This window comes from Macrobrachium rosenbergii, chromosome 51, assembly GCF_040412425.1.
Source record: "Macrobrachium rosenbergii isolate ZJJX-2024 chromosome 51, ASM4041242v1, whole genome shotgun sequence".
Classification (NCBI taxonomy): Eukaryota; Metazoa; Arthropoda; class Malacostraca; order Decapoda; family Palaemonidae; genus Macrobrachium; species Macrobrachium rosenbergii.
In genome coordinates this window covers 63743839-63760792 of record NC_089791.1, presented here as the reverse complement: position 1 = coordinate 63760792, position 16954 = coordinate 63743839, and the positions used below count along the sequence as shown (strand labels likewise).

Here is a 16954-nt window from a genome sequence, read left to right as displayed (position 1 = left end):
CGAATATTGTCATTTGCTAATTTGGCCTTACACACCCTTTGGAACTATGGAAACAAATGCCGGGGAGGGTGAAGGAGATAGTTATCACCCAGGGTCTTCATTTCATATATCTCGAGCAAAAACATTAAAACCGAGGGTAAGAATTTGCGTCGAGAATATTTTTCATATTACAATGATAAGGTTTTTTTTTTTTCTCAAGTTTTCGTTTCAGGGAATGAGACAGAGGCAAGAAAAACTGAAACAAGCTTGATTAAAAATTTATTTTAATTATCTTTAGGGAGAGAATGTTTTCTCCTCTTTACAGATAAGGAAAAGTAAAAAAAAAAATATTAAATAGTATTTTTGCTTTTAATTCATGTCATATTCGTTACACGCTTATCACAGCGGAAACAAGATTGTTGCCAGATGAGTGAAGTTTTCTTCTTCTTTTTTCCTTTTTTTTTGTTGGGGGGGGGTTACGGTAAGTTTGGCTCATCTTTTATCTTCATGGCCAAAATGAAATTGCATAACTAACGTTCAAAATATATAAGCATGAAAATGAGTTGTAGATAAACGCTTGTCGGAATTGGTGTGACAGTATTATTATTATTATTATTATTATTATTATTATTATTATTATTATTATTATTCAGAAGATGAACCTTATACATATGGAACAAGCGCACAGGGGTAACTGAATTGAAATTAAAGCTTCCAAAGAATATGGTGTTCATTTGACAGAATCAACAGAAGGGAGTACAGAAAGATCTCAGTTATTAAAAAGAATATTAAAAAATTTGTAAATGAATAGATAAAAATGTAAGTAAACTACAAGGAGAATTGTTTTAGGATAGTAATACATTGCATTTTCAATGTACAATGTATTACTACCCTAAAACAATTCTCCTTGTATTTTACTTACAGTTTTATCTATTTACTTTTGAATTTTGTTCATTATTTTTCTTTTCTAATAACTGATCTCTTCTTTCTTTACCTCCTGTTCCCTTCTGTTACTTCTTTCAAATGAGCACCATATTCTTTGGAAGCTTGAATTTCAATTCAATGGCCCCTGTGGGCTTGTTCCATATGTATATGGTTCATCTTCTGAATAATAATAATAATAATAATAATAATAATAATAATAATAATAATAATAATAATAATAATAATAATAATAATAATAATAATAATAATAATAATACTGTTACACTTACCAATTCCGAAAAACGTTTATCTGCATCCCACGTTCCATGCTTACATATTTAATATTTTTTGGTACCCGTTACCCACGATTATTTCACGACAGCTAAAAACAACTCAAGCAGCAAGCAAAGTTCTGCTTGAAAAGTAAATGTGACAAAGTGAAAATAACATTCAGATGGATCAGCGATTTTCAGTTTAGTTAAAGACAAGCATCTTGAGTATTTTACACAAGCATATTTAAGCATCAGATCCGAAGACGTTCACATGTTCTCTTGAAATATTTTCCTATCTGTAACAGGCTTTCCTTGTTAGTTTGTTTAGACACAGGATAATGATAACATTTATAATTCAAATGATGTAGAATCTACAGAATCTAATTACTTTTAAGTTATTTCAAATCATACTACGTCTCTTTTTCACCTCATTTTCATTTAGAAATTGAAATCATTCTCAGGTCTAAACATGAAAGATTTCATTACCAAATGAAATCTTGCTTTCCTCTTCCATATTTAGAAAACGTTATATTCACTTTTAATTTTTCAGCCACTACATCTCTTAATGCCTTCCGTTTCCCTGAAGTCTTATTTTGCTTTGCACTTCTCTAAACTTTCTGCTTTCCATTATGTTTTTTTTTTTGCTTATAAAATAAGCAAGGGACTCACCTTTCTGAACACTACAAGTGCAACAGGTTCTCGTAACGTACGCACGCAATTCCGGAGGGAATTCTGCTACTTCCATTAGCAACGTATGAATTTATGCATATTTTTGGAAACATTCGCTTGCTTCCATGGTTCAAATTAACTTTACTTCCCAGTGATTTCAAATGCTGTTCATTTGCAGAATGTTTTATTATCAGTAAAGTGGAAGAACCTACTGGATTTGGAATTCCCATTTTTCAAACATTTGACTCCCGCTATCGTTTTGGTTAATCATTCTGACTACTATATATACTGATAAGGATATTTTCATTTTTAATCATTCTCTCTTTCAACATTGAATAATCTGTCACCAAAGATCTAAAGTACTGAACATCATGCTCATGAACAACTATTCTTTTAAGAACTTATTTTAGGTCCAGCATCTTTTGTTGCAGATAACATACCTTCTGCTTTTATCTCCAATACAAGTGGCATCTTTCATGGCAAAGTACTCTCAGTGACTCCCTTCAACCTTCCTCCTTTCCTAACCATGTTTATTCCTCCATGGTTTCTCTTGTATTCTGTTAGTTACCTTCCAATGTTCAAATTCATTATCATAACTCTATTTTACTATGCTCTTAAGTTAGATAGAATTTTTGAACAGTGGGCACAAACTATTAGATATGTTTATGACTGTATTTCCAACTTCTACTTCTTTATTCCATTTCATTCCAAATTCCTTTTGAAAGATTTTGAAATTCAAAGAATTTCATCTTACGCGAAAGGTTCCATGCCACTAAGTTTATGTCACAAACACTGTGCGTCATATCTCGGTAATGTAAGTTCTCTCCATTCTAGATGACTGATCTTATCTGGCCTTTTTTAATTTAGGTTCAAACACTGCTCTTACATTGGAAAGAATATTCAGTGACCCTGCTTAGTTCCATTTTGGTTTTTCACATGAATATTCCATTCTCTGCTTTCTGTACGTTTTTGCTCCATTTAATAAGGTAAGACACTATTGCCTGTGACAGAAATTTTCTTAATTTCCGTTACGATGTTTGCATTCAACTGATTTCTCTGCTCACTGATTTTACATTTCTTCAACTCCATAGTTAGGGAGCTTTCTCGTTCTCTTGTTTTCCCTTATTCCCTTGATCTTCTCTCTTTCAACTCCCCTCCTGAAGAGATAAAAAGACCCAAGATTGGTCTCTGATTACTAATCTTTAATTTATGCCTCTCGCTTTGCCTTTCATTCCTTCTATTTCTTTTTCCTCATTTACAGTTGGCTAATTAAAGATATTTGATGTCTGTCCGATCATTCTCTACATATGAATTTAGAAAATTCTTTTTCATTAGATTTATTGCACATTTAAAACTTAACTCCTTCGTCCTGTAATTCAGCTGCACACATGGTGACTCAATATTCTCGTTTCAAATTTTCCTTTGTCAATATTCCCTGTTACTATTCACAGCATGACAGAGGACTGTTTTTTCTTTTGTAAGCTTTAATATATATCCTCCACGTTCCTGAATTGTTTATGCACTCTTTCATTCATTTTTCTCAAATCGTTTGTAGTTAAACCGATTTGTTTTTAATTGTTTTTTTCTAACAAATGTTATCCGAGTCAATGACCGTTCACATAAGGATGACAGAGACCCTTAAATCAATCCAGCCATCAATCACTGGACTTACTTTCAACAGGAGAAGTTTCTTTTTCCCATCAGAGAGTGCCATTTATGGTTTTTTCCAGTTACCTCCAACCGCAAGTTTTGAGAATTTTATTTCACCTGCCTGTTTTTCTTGAATATCTTGCGCTGGATTTAATTTTCTTGGATCTCGTATTTTTCTTTCAAATTTAGATTTTAAAAAGTTCTGTTCAGAAACGCTTGGGCTCGTAAAAGAAAAAGCAACATTTCAGAAATGGCATCACTTGAATTGCTGTTAATTAACTCTGATCTTTTCTGGTTCTTAATTAAATGGGCTTAGGAGAGAATTATTAATGACGTAAGCGGGAGCCGTCTTGATTACTGTCGGTGGCTAATAAAAGTTCTTTCTTGAAAATATCATTCAAGGTCCAATGACCTGACTGAATTAGTATCAAGTGGAATAATGTTGACGAATAAAATTAGGAAAAGCAGAAATTTTTAACAAATCAGCGTCAGTTTTGATAATGACCGGCTGAAATGATAAACAGATTGATACGCGGTTGAACAACGTTATCTTTTCCTTTGAAGTAAATAGCACTAGTATGTCAGACATAACTGGCAGAATGGCAACAAGTAACAAATAACTGATTGATTTCCGCAGACTGGTGTTACATAACTAAATAACTTCGTAGCTCGATAACTATTTTTCACATCAGTAGTTTCAACTGGGCAAAAATTCAATAAAACTGAAATTTCCTGAAAATCAATTCAGTTTGTGTAGACTGTACTGATACTCCTAACCCTTGCTTCATAAATTTAACAAAAACTGTTAAATAATTTTAAATTCTAATAATGAGAATGATTTATATTTTTTGAAGGAGTCCCTCTTGTAAACAAGCCGACTAGTGACCATCTGAAAATGAATTTAGCAATCTATTATCAAAATAAAACAACTAAAGATTTAATCATGAAAAATAACCCTGTCCATCCTTAATTATAACCCTCTACGAAAATAACAACGTCGTCTACAAATACAAATGCCATGCCCACGGATGCCCTGGCTCTTATATTGGAATGACGACGATGAGCTTGGCGAAGAGGATCCGCTGCCACATTCCAGAAGGGGCATCAGGCTCAAAACCGTCATCACCCGTGACGCCATTATCAACAACATCAAGATAACTGGCAGCGTCCCATACGCAGTGCGTCCAAGGATGTTATAAGCGCATAGTTCTTCACTGGATGGGTCGGTATCGTACTCGCCTAGTACTCTCCTAGGCCCGCGTTCGATTCTCCGGCCGGCCAGTGAAGAATTAGAGTAATTTATTTCTGGTGATAGAAATTCATTTCTCGGTATAATGTGGTTCGGATTCCACAATAGGTCCCGTTGCTAGGTAACCAATTGGTTCCTAGCCACGTAGGTAAAATAAGTCTAATCCTTCGGGCCAGCCCTAGGAGAGCTGTTAATCAGCTCAGTGGTCTGGTTAAACTAAGGTATACTTTTTTTATAAGCGCATAATATCCTGAAGGAGAAACCAGACTTAAATACAACGTTGGAAACTTTTCTCCTTCCCGCCATTATACGCCGTCCTAACTGCAAATCACGTAACCCGCCTCTCCGACAAGACCAACTTATCCGTAAAGAGACATCCGGCAGCACGCCCAAGTGGCGCTCCCTACGAGTGGAGAAACTCAGCGGTGATACAGGCATGAGTCATACAACACCAGACGAGCGCCAGAATTTGGTAAACTGTTCGCAACGACTGAGAACCCGACCGTAATTTTGGATAAATGAGTTCGCGGGCTGCACTAGGAGCAGGAATGAGTCCGTGCTGGTATAACGCCAGCTTAATCATAAACAACCGCCAATTAGAACGCTACCTCTCGAAAAGGACCAACGTCTTCCAACTGGATCTCGCCCTGACTTGTATTTTTGCACCTACTGATTTCTGTATCAAAGGGCTCCTCAGAGTACGTACTTGCATCCTCCGATGATGAAGAAATGAAACTCGGTCAATGCAGAGATAATTTTCAGCACACAAGGGGTATATCTTTGAAGGAAAATCAGTGTTCTCGACAAACCCTAAAAGTACAAGGGATAAATGTCTTCTGTTACTGGAAAATAACAGCATGGTAATTCAACAAATATGTTTTTTTGAGTAATGGCAGAGTTGTAGAATTCACTTGATCAAAAGTCAAAGGAACCTATACTATAATTAATGGAGAGTAATGCCGAAGACAATCACTGATTATTAATCAGAATTATTTGGAAGTGGAAGCTACACTAATTTAGGAAAGTTATTCAGATGAATGAAATCCTTTGCCAAAGGACATAATATTAATCTTCTTTTTCGTCTGGAGCTCTGCTCATGAGCGGCCCGCTCTTCGGACAATCAGTCTGCAGTCCATCCGACTTACAGTTGGTATTCCCATTACGCAAGAAGGGAAGTACCCTCCTCTGCCGCGTGCCCATGGAGTACATCGAAATCAAGAAACTAAGCGTACGATGTTTACTTTAGTTCTTCCACACATGACGTCTTGGTGTGGTTTTGTGTTTATACAGTCCCTTGATAACAGCAAGACTGAAGTTCCTTTTCAGACGTGTGCAAGGGGATATGTTTTAGTAAAAACACATTTCAAAGTTATAACTTCTGAAGCAAGTACAAGGAGACGATAGCCTCAATCAGGCCACAACTGTCGCCATCACTCGAGTCTTTGTTACAAGTATGGCAACTCGGACTATCCTTATGTGGTTAGTTTTGAAGACAGTGGGTGTAAAAAATGAAGGATTTAAGGAATTTTAACAAATTTGAAATATTGCGAGACTGGTGAACGGATACGATCTCTAAACCAGCAAAGAGTCATACTTAATAACTACGTAAGTCATAGGTATATGCCATATGTATTTTAGAGAATTTATAACCCACATCATACAGCATTTTGTTCGAGTCTTGTTGTGCATAAATTTGAATTTATAGTAATGTAGAGTATGTTGGCGAAATCTAAGCCAACGGCAGAGCCCATGAGAAAAGTAATATTCTGCTTGAGAATTAAATCACCGTCTTGGAAATATTTACCCTTAATAAAAAAAATGGATAAAAATGATAAGTAATATTTTAAAAAAGACACGTAGTAAAAGAAAATTACTAAAAATGCTCCAGACTTGTTTTCAGTAATGAAATCCTCTCTCCAATTTCCAAAGAATTTCTTAAAGACGATTAATGAAGCCTGTTTCAATGGTTACGACGAATATTTGCAATTTGCTGTCAATTATACTCACCGTCTTTTCGTGCCAACGAGTTATATCACAATGTACTCTTCTTCTTTTCATTATTAGTTTATGGGATTTATTTATGACACCAAGAATTTGTTTTGTAACGAAAAGTGAAGAGTACACAAGAAAGCAAGAAACTTGAATTTATTTGAAATGCTGTGAAATTATGAATCTGGTTTACGAGTGACAAAGCTCCATTCTTTCCTTCAACGTTAACCTTGAATAACTTGAAGCTAATAAAATGGTTCTGATATAATAGTTTTATTTTCTATTGGTCTTCCATGAACCCCAGTGGAATATATGTATATACACTATATATATATTATATATATATATATATATATATATATATATTATATATATATATATATATATATATATATATATATATATATATATATATATATATATATATATATATATATATATATATATATATATATATATATATAAAATCTGGTACCTGGTAGCAAGTAGTAGAATAGTAAGGAGACCTATACAGCTCTGCATACCAGTCAGTGTCATTTATTCCATTCTTGTTAAAGCTACGTGTTCCATTATGGCTAATGTCCGAGGGAGCGGCGATGTTCTGGTAATACCAGTTTAAATGGGCTGCTTTAGCTGAATTCCTTCAGTAAATCTTCGCCTTTCTGAAGACTTAGATCGGGATCGAGCCTGCTATCGGCATACCACCCTTGCATTATTTACATCGGAGTTACGTTGAGTGTACGCACAAGAACGGTCAGTTCTCTCCACCTTCGCGTGGTTAAAAATCCATAAAATCGAGTATTGAAGATATACAGTACAAACATATCTCACCGCTTTCTTCTTCACGTGGGCAAAAACCCATAAAATCGAGTATTACAAATACACAAACATATCTCACCACTTTCTTCTTCAGGTGGGTAAAAATCCATAAAATCGGGTACTGAAGATAAATGTACAAACGGATCTCACCACTTTCTTCCTCACGTTGGTAAACATCCATAAAATCGAATATTGTAGATATACAAACATATCTCACCACTTTCTTCATTCTCTAGTGTAATGGTATCATGCATATGACACAATGAAAGTCGTTACAAAATACTCTATTCTGCTACTTGTGCATTTCTCTCATACGAACCGTATTTTTTGCCTCAGTAAGAGAAATGTAAGCAGCACTTCCCGTCTATTACATCAATTAGGTGTTAGTTCACCTTTGATAGCTTTTGGCTATTATCATAAAACATCCTTAGGATTCCAAATAAATGTGAATGGCCAGACTTTTTTTTCCCTAATACAGTAAATATGTTAATCTGTGTATGTACTGATTTCGTGCTTCTGACTAAATAAAAGAGAAGGTAATAGACACCGAATGAATTCTTATTTATGTACTACCATTTTGGGGAGGAATAAGTCGTTGATATCAAAAAACAAGAAACTTCATGTAACATATATGCACACGCACACGCGCGCATATATATATATATATATATATATATATATATATATATATATATATATATATATATATATATATATGTATGTATGTATGTATGTATGTATAGTGTATATCTGTATGTGTAAGTGGATTATAAAAGAAAACTTGCAAAATGGAACTTCATATATTTTGATTTATACAAACACACACACATATACGTATATATATCATATATATATATATATATATATATATATATATATATATATATATATATATATATATATATATATATATATATATATATATATATATATATATATATATATATATATATATATATATATGTATGTATGTATACATATGTATATATATCCAGGTAGTTTTTTTTTGGAAGCGAAAATCAATCTTTGCAGTAAATAGATAAGGAAACAAAATATAAACTGATCCTAGTTCTACACCTTAATCTTGAACGTGACAAGATATTTGGTCAATACAAAGACAGCCTGTACTTCAGTATCCAGGTAGGTAACGGATACTGAACATTCACCAGGTGAAATGTACCCACCCCCTCCCCAAGCCTCCAATCTGCCTCACAGAGCGGCATGGTCTTGTTGCCAGTAAAACCTTATTCAAATCACGAATGGAAATTAAACTAAGGACAACCATTTTTTTAAGTTCAGGCGAAGTAGCATGAGCTACCACGATCCATTTCTTTAATTAATGGATTTTAGAATCCTGAGGTGTTAAAACACCAAGCAAAGTTCTAGGCGTGATGGATCTTGAGTTTTTATATAAAAATGTACATATCTCTGAATTAGTTAGTTAGTAGAGAGTTGCTGAATCAGACAAGGAAAAGGAAGAAGCGAATCAACAGCTAACAGAGCACTTTTGGTCTTGACTGATTTTAAGAAATCTCCCAAACTGTGTATTACTTGTGGCTTCAGACTCCCACAATTTAAATATAAATCCTCTAACTCTTTAATCCGTATCTATATTTATCTCCCATCACACATTCTGTGCATCATTCATTTCCTTAATTATCCACAATGACCAAATCATTCGAAGGAAACATTATTTTTTGACACTCTATACACTGAGAAATTTTGTATCGCAAAAAAAGAGCTCGATCATACTCGTTTCTCTTGAAACTCGATCGATTAAAGAAAACCAAATACTAAATCATATTTACCACTGAAATATGGGTAATCTTAAAAGGCTAGTCAGACAGCGATTATAGAAAGGGAAACGTTTAAGGACACATAGATCAAATCACACAAACATACAAAAAAGTTGAAGTCCTTCCGTGTCCAATAAATCAGGACCGGAGATTTGCCATAAAGTGAGATACGATGAATTTACATAACATTTTATGGACCATCACTCACTAACGTCCCCTACACTTGGTTTTCGACGTGATTTATGACACTTCATAACTTAAAGTGAGTAATATCTCCTTCCAGCAGCGCAGAAACTGAGTTAGATCATTTTGCTCCAGCTATTTACTTCGTTTCTTTCTTCTGTTTTTATCATAACTGATTGCTATCGGGCTTATATATATATATATATATATATATATATATATATATATATATATATATATATATATATATATATATATATATATATATATATATATATATATATATATATATATATATATATATATATATATATATATATATATATATATATATATATATATATATATATATATATATATATATATATATATATATATATACGAGGTATATCTATTAAATAACAAGACTGCAATTCCACCTAGTAAACAAAGTAGTCAGAACCGGTCATAACTGGATGCGTGGTGGCTTTGAACATGTCTGAACCTGCATGACTAGGAGCAACACTCTATGGCGTTCAGTTGACTGTGAGTCGGCATTTAGTTTGATTCTGTTTTCTGTAGTTGGCCTATAAAATGCTAAGCTTAAAAGTTGAACAACGTATCAATTTGAAATCTTTAGTGAAATTGCACAAAGCAACGACCGAATGTTTTCAAATGCATAGTATAGCTTATGGGAACGACTGCCTGTTTTGTTTGCGTGTGTTTGTGTGACAAAAGATTTAGCGAGGGACGTGAAATTGTCAAAGATGGTGAGTGTCCTGGACGACCTTGCAATTCAAGAACTGAAGAAAATGTAGAGAAAACCAGTCAGATTGTTCGAAAAGAGCCGACTCAGTGTTCCAATGATAGCTGAATCTGTGAATATTGACAAAGACACTATATGGAAAATTTTGTGCAAGAATCTTAGCATGAAAAAAAGCTTGTGAAAAGATGATCCCAAGGGTTCTCACACCAGAGCAAAAAGAACGTCGCAAGGAATGTTGTGCTGAAACAGCTGACAGAAATTGATTTCCTCCTCCATGCCTTCGACCAGTGGAAAAGAAGACAGCAGCAATATATTAGTGCAAATGGGGTGTATATGGTTCGTATATGGAAGGGAACAAGCATTAAATTTGTAACACATATAAATAAAGGTGAATCATTTAATCAGTCTCGTTATTTAATAGATACACGTCGTATATATATATATATATATATATATATATATATATATATATATATATATATATATATATATATATATATATATATATATATATATATATATATACACACACACACACAAACATACATATATATATATATATATATATATATATATATATATATATATATATATATATATATATATATATAATTATATATATTTATATATATACAGTATATAATTCTAATAGCCACAATGCCCTCTTAACTTCTCGAATTCTTCGCGCTTTTTGGATATGCTTGTAACTACAAGCCGAAAATATCCTGACGGAAGAAATTGAAGAGCCTGTGAATAGCACCCATGCCTTTCAAATGAAAAGTCTAGGTTCGATCCCAATGAGAGTCTGAAATTTATTTCTGTTTCACACGTGATTGAATGTAATTATTTGTGTACACACACACACACACACACACACACACACACACACACATATATATATATATATATATATATATATATATATATATATATATATATATATATATATATATATATATATATATATATATATGGATGTATGGATGTATGTGTGTCTGTGTATGTTTCCAGGATAACTGAAATGCAGTGAGTAATTTCAACCAAACTTGGTGTGCATATCAATTCCTATCTAGAAAAGAATACTGTGGGGGTACGACATCACTAGTGCCAGAGGGCACCAAAGGGGGTGGTGCTGGGAAGGGCTTTCCTGAAATGGGGGCTGGTTCTGCCCGTAGACTTAGTAACTAAATAAACTCTATGGACTTATCATACCTCATTTTGGTATACATATGACTCACTATCTGGAAAAGAATACTGTGGGGATAGGGCATAACTGGTACCATATATTAGTGTCTAATTCATAGTTTTCAAGGTTGCTGAGATGAATAGTGACACTCCTGATGCCCTTTAAGTCCAAGTCCAGCCCTGATAGGAAAGGGGTGTGAGAAAGGGGTGAAAAATAAAATGTCAAAAAGGATAGTTATTAGTGTCCAATCCATAGTTTTCAAGGTTGCTGTTATGAATAGTGACAGTTCAGATGGCCTTTAAGTCCAAGTTCAGCCCTGATAGGAATGGGGACTTCTCATTGCTCTCCGGGTTGCCTCTGAGAGCCTTAGCCTATGGGGCACGTGCCAGGGCCAGTGAATGTCCAGTGGCCCCCCAACCTCTGTTCGTCTGCCAAACTTGTGCTGTCTATGCTCTCCAGGTGGTCTCGGAAAGCCTTTGCCTAGTTGGCACGTGCCAGGGCCAGCAAACGTTCAGCAGTCCCCCAACCGGACATGTGCCAGGGCCAGCGAATGTCCATTGGCCCCCCAACTGCTATTCGCCTGGTCCATTCTCTCCTGCTGGTCTAGGAGAGACTTGGCCTAGTGGGCATGTGCCAGGGCCAGTGAACACCCAGGGGCCCTCCACCCGCTAGTCACCCGCCAACCTTGGGTGGTCCGTGTTCTCAGGGTGGTCTCAGAGAGCCTTGGACTAGTGGGCACGTGACAAAGCCAGTGAACATCCAGTGGCGCCCCAACCGCTGTTCGCCAGCCAACCTTTGCCGGTATGTGCTCTCCGGGTGGTCTTGGAGAGCCTTAGGCAGTCCGTGTTCTCCGGGTGGTCTCGAAGAGCCTTGGCCTAGTGGGTATGTGCCAGGGCCAGCGAATGTCCAGTGGTCCCGCAACTGCTGTTCACCCGCCAACCTTGGGTGGACCGTACTCTCCTGGTTGTCTCGGATAGCCTTGGCCTGCTGGGCATGTGCTAGGGCCAGCGAACGTCCAGCGGAGCCCCTAACACCTGTTCCCTTGCCAATCTTAGGTGGTTTGCGTTCTTCGGGTGGTCTTGGAGAGCCTTGGCCTAGTGAGCATGTGCCATGGCCTACGAACGTCCAGCAGCCCCACAACTGCTTTTTGCCTACCAACCTTGGGTTTATCTGTGCTCTCCGGGTGGTCCAGAGGGCCTTCCCAAGGAGCCGTGTGCCTGGGCCAGCGAACATCCAGCGATCCCGCAATGGCTGTAGCCCGCCAACCTGGGGTGGTCCATGATCTTCGGCTGGTCTTGGAGAGCCTTGCCCAAGTGGTCATTTCCCAGGGCCAGAAACCCCCCAACCGCTGTTCACCAGCCAACTTTGACCAGTCCGTGCTCTCCAGGTGGTCTTGAAGAGCCCTGTCCTAGTGGGCATATGTCATGGCTGGCGAAGGTCCAGCTGCCCCCAACCGCTGTTTGCACTGCTGTTAGCCGACCAACCTTGGCCGGTCCAGCGGCCCTGCAACCGGTGTTTGCACTGCCATCATCAGCTATGGGCCCCCAACCGCTGTTCACCAGCCAAACTTGGCCGGTCCGTGCTCTCCGAGTGGTCTCTGAGAGCCCTGTCCTAGTCGGCATGAGCCAGGGCCAGCGAAGGTCCAGCGGCCCCCCAACCTCCATTCGCCTGCCAACCTTGGGCAGTCCGTGCTCTTCCGGGTGGTCTCAGAAAGCACAGTCCTAGTGAGCATGTGCCATAGCCAACGAAGGTCCAGCGGCCCCTCAATCGCTGTTTGCGCCACCATCCTTGTCTATGGCCCCCCAACCACTGTCTGCCTGCTAAACTTAGTCGGTCTATGCTCTCCGAGTGGTCTCAGAGAGCCCTGTCCTCGTCAGCATATGCCAGGGCCAGTAAAGGTCCAGTGGCCCCCCCAACCTCATTTTGCCCGCGAACCTTGGCTGGTCCGTGCTCTCCGGGTGGTTTCAGAGAGCCCTGTCCTAGTGGGCATGTGCCATGGCCAGTGAAGGTCCAGTGGCCTCCAACCGCTGTTCACCCGCCATCCTTGGCCGCAGACCCCCAACCACTGTTCGTCTGCCATCCTTGGCCACGGCCCACCAACCGCTGTTTGCCCGGCGTCCTTGGCCGGTCTGTGCTCTCTGGGTGGGCTTGGAAAGCCCTGCCCTAGTGGGCATGTACCATGTCCAGCTAATGTTCAGCAGCCCCCCAACTGCTGTTCGCCCGCCAACCTTTCCGGTCCGTGCTTTCTTGGTGGTCTCAGAGAGCCCTGTCCTAGTGGGCATGTGCCACAGCCAGCGAAGGTCCAGCTGCGTTTCCCCGCCAAACTTGGCAGCAGCCCCCCAACCGTTGTTTGCCCACCAACCTTTTCTGGTCCATGTTCTTCTGGTGGTCTCAGAGAGCCTTGTCCTCGTGGGCATGTGCCAGGGTCAGCGAAGGTCCAGCGGCCCCCAACCTCTGTTCGCCTGCCAACCTTGGCTGTTTCATGCTCTCTGGGTGATCTTGGAGAGCCCTGTCCTAGTGGGCATGTGCCAGGGCCAGTGAAGGTCCAGCAGCCCCCCAACCGCTGTTTGCCTACCATCCTTGGCCATGGCCCCCCAACCACTTTTCGCCCGCCATCCTTGGCCACGGCCCCACAACTGCTGTTCACTTGCCATCCTTGGCCGCAGCCCCCCAATCACTGTTCGCCCGCCATCCTTGGCCACGGCCACCCAACCGCTGTTCGCCCGCCAACCTTGTCCAGTCTGTATTCTCTGGGTGGTCTCTGAGAGCCCTGTCCTAGTGGGCATGTGCCACGGCCAGTGAAGGTCCAGCGGCCCCCCAACCGCTGTTCGCCCACCAACCTTTGCCGGTCCATGTTCTTCTGGTGGTCTCAGAGAGCCTTGTCCTAGTGGGCATGTGCCAGGGCCAGCAAAGGTCCAGCAGCCCCCAACCTCCATTCACCTGCCAACCTTGGCCGGTCCGTGCTCTCCTGGTGGTCTCGGTGAGCCCTGTCCTAGTGCGCATGTGCCGGGGCCAGTGAAGGTCCAGCGTCTCCCCAACCCCGTTCGCCCGCCAACCTTGGCTGTTTCGTGCTCTCCGGGTGATCTTGGAGATCCCTCTCCTAGTGGGCATGTGCCAGGGCCAGTGAAGGTCCAGCAGCCCCCCAACCGCTGTTTGCCCACCATCCTTGGCCGCTGCCCCCAAACCAATGTTCGCCCGCCATCCTTGTCCACGGGCCCCGCTTGCTGATGAGTAACAGCTATGCTAATTCAAACGGGTCATTTAGAGAGCAGATCATGTTTAATTATTCTCTTCCCGCTCATAACTTGTATTGACAGCCACTGGGCTGCACCCCAGATTCTAAGGCCAAATCTGATCAATGTTCTCTTCTTTTTCTCACCTTCTCTTTCTCTCTCTCTCTCTCTCTCTCTCTCTCTGTCTCTCTCTTACAGGCATATCGGGCATGGGTTCGAATCCTAATGTGTCTGTCAGAGCTTTTCATTTGTTTTTTCAATTGTGTCTACACCTTTGTATAAGTCTTGATATACACACACATATATATAAAATATATATATATATATATATATATATATATATATATATATATATATATATATATATATATATATATATATATATATATATATATATATAGACAGTATATATTATAGAGATCAACATACAAGGATGCCACAGGAAATTTTGTTTGTCATAATATTGCACTATTGATTAGATTTGTGTGCAAATTTTAAAGACAAAATGCCAGGATGAATATTTTGACAGGAATATGTTTGAAGATATACACGCAAGATTAAGCAGTCAAGCTGTCAAGTATTTCTTAATTTTTCTTAAGATATGTTAGTCAGGTACTTATCGAGTTCTGTAACATACAAAGTATCTTGCTCGGAAGAAAAATTATATTCTTGGAAAAAATAAGTAATTGATCTAAGATTCTTCATCCTGTTTGTTTTAGTTTCAAGCATAATACATTACCAAAATATTTATATTCTTTAGAAGCCTCACCATGTAATGAACTGGAAATTTCTTGCGAGACAAGTAATTTGGAAACGACTGATTGATGGCATTGCTCTTCCAACCCTTTTGAAATGAACTTCTAAGATAAGCTATTCATAGTAAAGGAACAGTTAACATTGTTTTAATAAGCACCCTCACCACCCCGTTGGTTTTGAAATGAGTGGCGTTTATCAAGGCGGTTTCATGGTCATTGTATTACTATGTCGACAGGATTTATCCAGAAGTCTCGATATTTTTTTTTTTTTTTTTACTCCACATGATATTTGCCATTTGCTGGTTGAGTCACACTCAAACCTGCGCGCTAACTAAGTAGGCTGTACTGGCCTTACATTATGGTATAGATCTTTACTCTTTCGGATATTTCTGTTTAGTCATCAACTCATATACCTTAAAATGGAATGAAATGAAATGGATATTCAATAATTTTTAATAAATTTCTACCATGGTGTGCGGAAGAGACTTTTTATTTTGCGGACAATGGTCGTTAATTATTAACCACATAATCTTTTCATAAGCTCGTGACTTAACTCAGTTTAGTACATCTATATTATTGCTTTTTAAAACTCTCTCTCTCTCTCTCTCTCTCTCTCTCTCTCTCTCTCTCTCTGCGTGTACTTGAGCTTGCGTACATGGTTATCCACCTGTCGCTCTGTTTTTCAAACAAAGAGACTCGACGCATGTTGCAATAAAATATGTTTCCCCGGGTCAGAAAATAAATGAAATAGACGCTTTAATATAAAACTGTTACTGGTGCAAAAAGTTAGGCTTTAACAAACATAAAGTGAAAAACGATGGAATAGTGTTTAAGAAAAGTGACACACTTATCTATACTTCTACAAAGGCAACAATTTGCGAGATGTAAAAAAATTGATAAAAATCAATAACACTTCTCATGTTCTCTTCTTCTTGTTTGTATATACATATATATATATATATATATATATATATATATATATATATATATATATATATATATATATATATATTAAGATAAGCTACAAACGTCCTTTAATATCCAATTCGCTCTACCTCGAAGTAATATATTTTCACATATGTTACCGAACGGGAAATTTTTTTTTTTTTTTAGTTGATAATACGTTCGTTGGCCGTGTGGGTAAATGCGTTAGCTGCGTCACTGTAGTCCTGAGTTCTTGTCTTTCGTTGGTTCGAGCCCACGGGACGACGAACTTATTATCAACTAAAAAAAAAAAAAAAAATCCCCTTCAGTAACATATATGAAAATATATTACTTCAGAGTGGCCCCCTCGATCGGTTCCCGATCCAATTTCAGTGCCCGGCCCTGCCTCAGTGCCAGTGCCAGGGCCCCAATCAAATCTCCCTTCAGGAGATGCCAAATTCCTGCCGGTGCCACTTGCATGCCCGAGCAGGGCCAAGCTTCGTCCGTCCTGACCGACGGCAAAGCGCCTGACTCTGCCCTAGTGCCAGCGCCAGAGCGCTACGCCGATCTCCATTCACGGG

The 16954-nt window shown here is 38.7% G+C and overlaps 1 protein-coding gene across 1 annotated transcript; it reads left to right on the top strand.

The window, feature by feature from the left end:
- The first annotated feature begins 13191 nt into the window (after window positions 1–13191).
- Window positions 13192–14226, top strand: LOC136833073 (uncharacterized). Its single transcript, XM_067094718.1, has 2 exons — window positions 13192–13353; window positions 13516–14226. Exons 1-2 carry the CDS (start codon window positions 13192–13194, stop codon window positions 14224–14226), a joined length of 873 nt encoding a protein of 290 aa, XP_066950819.1.
- Window positions 14227–16954: the final 2728 nt, after the last annotated feature.

Excerpts from the sequence above, each read along its gene's own strand:
- LOC136833073 (XM_067094718.1), top strand. The coding sequence starts at position 13,192 with ATGTGCCATAGCCAACGAAGGTCCAGCGGCCCCTCAATCGCTGTTTGC. Across the intron at positions 13,354-13,515 it reads GTCAGCATATGCCAGGGCCA|ACCCCCAACCACTGTTCGTC; the intron begins GTAAAGGTCCAG and ends CCTTGGCCGCAG.